Consider the following 7,500-nt stretch of genomic DNA (forward strand, 5'->3'; position numbering starts at 1 on the left):
TCTATCTATCTATCTATCTATCTATCTATCTATCTATCTATCTATCTATCTATCTATCTATCTATCTATCTATCTATCATCCATCTGTCTATGCATCCATCCATTCATTCATTCAACTGTCTAATGATCCATCCATTTATCCATCTGTCTATCTATGCATCCATCCATCCATCTATCTCTATCGCTAATTAATATTAACACACTAACTTACACACATTTTATAATAATAAAAGTAACTATTATTTAGATTTGGTCATTTAAAAGAAACAAGCCAATTTACACACAACATAACAAAAAACTCCCACTGAATTATGATTTACTTCCCATCTCATATAAACACTGGCATGTCCTTTAAAAGTGTGCTCATATTAACCCAACACTCATGGAGACGCAGTTTAGAGTCTCGCTCTCGCTTAATATGATTGATCATCCAGCAGACAGTGTTTCGTCATCATTCCAAGAGGGGGCCGGTCTTAGGGGCCGGGCATTGGCACACCACAACGACACAACTCTCATGAATATGCAAATAGCTGCTACAACTACACAGCCAGTCATTTCACATGAAAGAACATAAGCCCTGCCCACAGAGTGCATGGATAGCCAATCAGGAGCGCCACACTTTGGTCCCTCCCCCAACCCCCAGTGGTGTATTTGCGGCGACAGACAGAAACAGGAGGCATGACTGCATCATTGCCCACATCACGGAGATAATTTACACATCTATCATCTCACCATCAGCCCATTTTCCCGCTCTTTCTTCCTGTCACTATTCATCTCTCATAACCACTTTCACACAGCTGAGACATGCACTTTTATTTGACTACAAAAAATAAAAAAAATAAATAAAAAAACGACTCCAGAACATTCGGGGAGTATGGCCTCATATGAATCAGTGAATTATTTGCGTGTTTGTTTATTTGTGTGAATTAGTGAATCATTTGTGTTTCCTGAATTGAACTTTCCAGATTAATCCTGTAAAACTAAGCAAACTGAACATTTATGTGACCACAAAAAATTGCTTCCAAGAATATTAAAAAGGAAATGACTCAAATGAATCAGTGAATCATTTGTGTTTGTATGTAAAAATTACTGAATTATTTGTATTCACTGAATAAACTTTCCAAATGAACTTTAGAAAACTGAACCAACTGAACATTTATGTGACCACAAACAATTGTTTCCAAGAATGCTTCAATTGTAACGACTCAAATGAATCAGTGAATCATTTGTGTGTTTATGTAAATTAGTGAACCATGTGTTCATTGAATCAAACTTTCCAAATGAGCCCAAGAAAACTAACCCGGCAAAACATTTATGGAGCACAAAAATATCTTAGAAATAACATTTTGAAAGTAATGACTCAAATGAATCACTGAATCATTTTTGTGTTCATGTGAATTAGTGAATCATTTGTGTTCATAGGAGTGAATTTTCAAAACAATCTCTAAAAAACTCATTTATATGACATTACATTATATGACAAAAATAGCTAACAAAAACACTTAAAAAGTAATGACTCAAATGAATCAGTGAATCATTTATATGCATGTTTGTATAATTGTGTGAATTAGTGAACTTACTTAACTAGATACTAGTGAACAAAACGCATAGGTGTATGTGCCGTGATGGCAGAATGAAGCTGGAGTGTGTTTGAGGATGATGCACTCATATCTTCTATAACCTCAGGCCTTCACCTGCATAAACACACACATGCTGTTCACAGTCCTGCACTGTCCTGAGGCGTGCATACACACAAGCTGTGTGTGCTGAAACACTGGGATGAGCTCAGAGGACATCAGTAAACATGTCTGCATGAGGTCAATAAAACAAACCCGAAAAACAAAAACCCTGCAGCGAAGTGCGAGCAGAGTTCTGATGATCCGGGTCACGGCACCAGATATTGAATTTCTCAATGGTTACATTAGTCCAAACATCACCAATGCTATAGATGTCGCCTATCAGATAATGATCAATGCTTTCCTATTTAATATTAGTCAACCAGTAGAGCAGTGGTCACCAAACTTGTTCCTGGAGGGCCGGTGTCCTGCAGATTTGAGCTCCAACCCTAATCAAACACACCTGAACAAGCTTATCAAGGTCTTACTATGTACACCTGAAACATCCAGGCAGGTGTGTTGAGGCAAGTTGGAGCTAAACCCTGCAGGGACACCGGCCCTCCAGGACCGAGATTGGTGACCCCTGCAGTAGAGTTTTGTACTATAAGCAGCTCAAATACAAATGATTCACTGATTCATTTGAGTTATTACTTCCAAAGTGTTCCAGCAAAGCTAATTTTGTATTCATAAATGTTTGGCTAGCTTAATTTCCTAGGGTTTATTTGGAAAGTTCAATTCAATGAACACAAATGATTCACTAATTCAAACAAATAAACAAACAAACAAACAGACAAATGATTCACTGAGTCATTTGAGTCATTCCTCTCAAAATGTTATTGGAAGGTATTTTTTTGTAGTCACATGTTTCGTTAGCTTAATTTTTTTAGGGTTCATTTGGAATGTTGTGTTCAATAAACACAAATGATTCATTATTTGCACAAATGATTCACTGATTCATTTGAGTCAATACTTTCAAAATGTTACTGTGAGTCCTTTGGTTTTGTAGTGATAAAAGTGTGAAATGAATGGTTTACTTATTTTTTAGTTCTCAGCCAGGCTTGCTAAGTTGATTTGATCAGTTCACTTCTGAAAATCTGCAAACCGATCTGAACAAATCATTAAAAGGAGTCATCTCAAAAATGACTCATTAATGAATCATTAGTTTTTTCTCCAGAGTGTCTCTCTCTCATTAGCTCTACAATGGAACTTTAAATCAATGCTAACTGCTTGTCTAAAAGCAAACGGGCCTCTATAACCGTGTTTACTGTCCTGGACACATGGTCCGCGTGTAACAAAGCATCATTGTGTGTAAAGCGACTGGAGGTCTGGCACACTGGCAGCTCTGACCGCGGTAAACACAGGTTAGTAAACTGTGTGTGTCTCTCCTGCGCCCTGCCACCTCGCAGGCCCAGACTACATCTGTTTTTCCAGATACACACACACACACACTTCATTTGTCATGCTGTGATTGTGTGTAGACAAAAGGGGCTGTCGGCGGGCAGATCACAATTACACAATTACAGAGAAACCCCCACCACACACATTTACACAACAAAAAAGCACACACACTCACACCAGCAGCTTTCTTTTAGATCAGTAAAGTTGATCAATATCAGCTCAGTGTCCTCTCTCTGATTTTAAAGCTGCAGTTCGTTCAAGAATTAAAATGATTCAAAAATTAAATGATTCATGATGATTTGTGATTCACTCATGTACAACGAAAACCACACACACACTGCACAAAGCAAACACACACACACACACACACACATGCAGCTTTCTTTTAGGTTGGTAAAGTTTATAAATATCCGCTCACAGTGTCCTCTCTCTGATTTTAAAGATGCAGTTCATTCAAAAGTGATTCAAAAGTTTAATGATTCGTGATTCACCCATGTACATTTTTCTCTCATTTCTGTGGCGTAAAAAAGAGAGATAATTATGAACCGGATCATTTCATTGAATCGTCTGAATGAATAGTTCACAAACCTGACTGATCCAATCTGAAAAGAATTGAATGAATACACAAATGATTCACTGATTCATTTGAATCAATACTTTCAAAATGTTACTCAAAAGCTCTGTGGTTTTAGTAGTGAAGTAAATGTTTAGTTTATTTTCTCAGATAGGCTTGCTATGTTCATTTGATCACTCTAAATGAGTATGCAAATGATTCAGTGGTTTGTTTGATTCAACTCGATGATTCAGTCTCAGCAATTAAAGGGCCAGTTCACCCATAAATGGAAATTCTGTCACCATTTACAGCACCCAACCTCATGTAGGCTACAAATATGCGTGTGTGCAGGTTTTTTATGGTTTATGAGGACACATTTGTATAATGACATGAATATGAGCTAGGTATTACAATGTTGAGGTGGTTTATGAGGACATGCCTTGTGTCCTTGTAATTTAAAACTGCTTAACATCATAATTAATGTGCTTTTTCACATTCAAAATTTGCCAGTTTTCCTGTGAGGCCTGCATTTAGTGGTAAGGCCATATAATAAGCAGTTTCTACTGTTTCACGCCTATGGAGAATCCTATAAGTATAGCAATACCAGTCAATTGTGACCTTGTGGGGACTTTTCTTGGTCTCCATAAGGAAAATGGTTTATAAATCAGACAGAGTTAAGTATTTTGAAAATGTAAAAATGCAAATTGTTTAGGGGAAGAGGATACAATATAGCACGAAAAGAAACATTACGTCTATGCCAAGTCCCCATAAAGATAGATCTCTTTGTGTGTGTGTCTCTGAGTGTGTGTGTGATTAATGGGTCTGGTGATGTTTAGCTAGCAGCAGGCAGATGGTAGTGGAGATAATCTTATGCTTCAGATCCATTAAACATCCACAAACCCGAACTCTACACTTCTCTACTAAGCAGATTGTGGAGTGTGTGTGTGTGTGTGTGTGTTTAGTTCAGCAGAGATCAGAATAACATTCGTTTCCGATGATGGACATGCAGTGTGGTGTAATTCACCTCCGTGGTGGTGCGACAGACTCCCTCCGTTGGCTAGAATCTCCTCCCGGGCTGCGTGCTATACAATAGAAATAGCATGATCAAAAATCTGTTTATTTTAAAGGGGAGCTATTACACAAAAACTAATTTTATAAGGGGTTTAAACACAGTTGTGTGGCAGCTGTCTGTGAATATAACCAGCTTCTATTGGTCAGAATTAATTAATTGTATTTGTTCTAATCAGACTTGATGAAATCAGTCTGCGGAAACATTCTGATTGACATTCTCCCTTTGTATGATGTCATCAGAGGGGAAAAGCCCCGCCCACTAGTGACCGTTTCTCCCTCATAAGCATAGAATTAGTCTCTTTTTTATCTGCCACTATCCTGACACACAGGCATCCATAGCTCCGCCCTCTTCTGAAAAGAGCTTATCTCATTTTAATTTAAAGCGACAGTCACCAAAACACCACAATTAAGATCAAACGCTGCTTTATTCACTAATCTTTTGTGTGATATTCCAGTTTTGCACATGAATTCATATCTCTGAAAGGAAACACAGCGAGTGATGGTTGAACCAATCTTTACATGCTCTACGTACCTCCACTTGTTCGTAGACGTGAACTGGATCACTCAGACCCCGGTAATTAAAGGCAAAGTAGAAATACACACAAGCACCAGCGTCATACGTCTGTGTGACTCTAGAAAGAGAAAGGGGGAAAACAAAGTCACTTTTTCAAACCTTCTAAGGTTAAAAGTTGTTGGAAGAAAGATTAAGGACACATAATGCAATCCAAAAGCAGAATTAAATGGGGGAAAATTAAAAATAAAAACATGAACAAAACACTGCTAACTTACAGATGTTTTTTACACCGTATATTAAGCTGCTTTGACACAATCTGCATTGTATAAAAAGTGCTACAGATATAAAGATGAATTGAATGGGCTCTATGCACAGCTAGGGCTCTATTTTGACGGTCCATGCGCAGAGTGCAAAACGCAGGGCGCAAACACTTTCAGGGCATGTCAGAACGCATTTTTGCTAATTTAAGGACGGGAAAATCCGCTTTGCGCCGTGGCGCATGGTCTAAAAGGGTTGAGTTTATTTTCTTAATGAGTTATAGGTGTGTATTGAGAATAAACCAATCAGAGTCTCATCTCCCATTCCCTTTAAGAGCCAGCTGCGTCACGCCAAGAGCGCATTCGCCATTTACAGGAAGCAAAGTAAGTATAAGTGGAAAAAATGAGCATTTCACAAGCAAACAGTTCACAGTTTATTAACAGAAAACAGATAAACAGAGCATCTACTGCGTGAGAATGAGAGATAATGGATCTACTTTCGCTCTTGGATAGGGAAACCTTTACGCACAGACATCAATTAGCCTATAAATAATTCATTTTGTTTGTTAAGCACAAAGATTTGTTTCAAAACTGTTTCTAAATTCAGTTCTAATTTCCAGCAAACGAATAAATGAACAATAATAATGAAGTGTGCTCAAAAACCTGAGTTATATCCTAAAACACATGCTGCGCCCCATATGCTCTAAAACCTGACAGGTGGACAAATCTAAGCTTGTTTTTAATAAAACAAATATAAATATGGATATAATAAATAATACTGCTAATAATAATAACATTATACAAAAGCTAATTGTTATGAATGAACTGAAAAAGCCTCCCGAGATGAAAAAGACATAAAAGCAGTGATTTTTCATATTTATGTAGGCTAGAAAATAATATGTTTTGTAATATTTTAATCCTTTATATTTATATTCTATATCTATTCTTATTATATCCTACATATATCCTTAATGTTAACATTTTTTCATGTGTAAAGATGTTTGTCTATTGCTCTCTTGTGTGTATTAAGCAGTGTGTAAGTGAGGCGCAACTCTGCGCTGGAGTTTAGACCGGGTTAGTTTTGGTCTAATGAAAAATCTATTATAGTTTCTGATAATATCAACGTGCCAGCAGTGCGCCTCAGAACACCTTCCTTTTTAGAGCAGAACGCCTATGGGCGCACAAATGAGCGCTAATGCATTTGCTATTCAAACAGCGTAGCGCAAAGCCTCAAAACGACTCTTGCGCCAAGCTGAAACTACCAAAAGACTACTGCGCCGCGTCTTGCGCCACACTGCGCCGGGTGTATGATAGAGCCCTTAGTGTTACTCAGCCATTGGTGAACTTTTGCTGAAAGCATTATGTGACTATTTCAGTTTCATAAGGTTCCCTTTACAGCATCGATGTTTAATGTCATTCAAATACAATCAGTTAAATAGACTCAAGCATTGATTGGGTTGTTGAAGCGTAAAAAGAGACGGAAGACGTCATAAGCAACAGGCTAGCGCAGAAACTCCATTAAATACAGATACAAGAAATCAGAAATGAGTTATTAAGGGTGCTTTCACACTAGCACTTCTGGTTCGTTTGAAATCATAGTATGGTACATTTAGCGTTTAATGTGTCTTCTGATCTCAGGTGCGCAACCGTGAACCATACCTGAGTCCGCCTGAAGGAGGTGGTCTGGGGTACGGTTCATGCGAACTTTGGTACGATTTACGTCTGATGTGAATGCAATCATACCAAATAACAGAAGTAAACTGCCAACTGTACAACAAATCGTTTTCATAACGTCGTTCGTGTGGGTGTGTCACGTTTCATACCTTGGTGACAAGCGGGACTGAGCCAGTGCAAACACAGTAATAGTGTCTGCTTGTGTGATGTTCTGAATGTTTATGATATTTTCGTGGCAGACGGACGCGAGTCGTTTTCTGCATGTCCAGAACCAAAAGATTCAGTAAAAGCAGAATGACCGATCTAACTTGGGTACGGTCCAGGCAATTGTGTGAAAGCACCCTAAAACTAATATGCTTAGAGACGGCTTAAAAACAACCTTCTCTCCATTAAACCGAAATTGGAGGAGAATACAGA

The 7,500-nt window shown here is 38.1% G+C and overlaps 1 protein-coding gene across 2 annotated transcripts in view; it reads right to left on the reverse strand.

The window, feature by feature from the left end:
* Positions 1–7,500, reverse strand: part of agps (alkylglycerone phosphate synthase) — a 51,154-nt gene that overhangs the window by 1,685 nt on the left and 41,969 nt on the right. The window contains exons 18-20 of one of the 2 annotated variants that reach the window (XM_087266214.1): positions 5,171–5,270; positions 4,592–4,649; positions 3,395–3,616 (exon numbers count right to left, since the gene is read on the reverse strand). In XM_087266214.1, coding sequence (XP_087122340.1) covers positions 3,570–3,616; positions 4,592–4,649; positions 5,171–5,270 — 205 coding nt within the window. In that variant the 3' untranslated portion in view covers positions 3,395–3,569. 2 annotated transcript variants of the gene reach the window in all.

Source organism: Danio rerio, chromosome 9 (assembly GCF_052040795.2).
Source record: "Danio rerio strain M-AB ecotype USA chromosome 9, GRCz13ab, whole genome shotgun sequence".
NCBI classification, from domain to species: domain Eukaryota; kingdom Metazoa; phylum Chordata; class Actinopteri; order Cypriniformes; family Danionidae; genus Danio; species Danio rerio.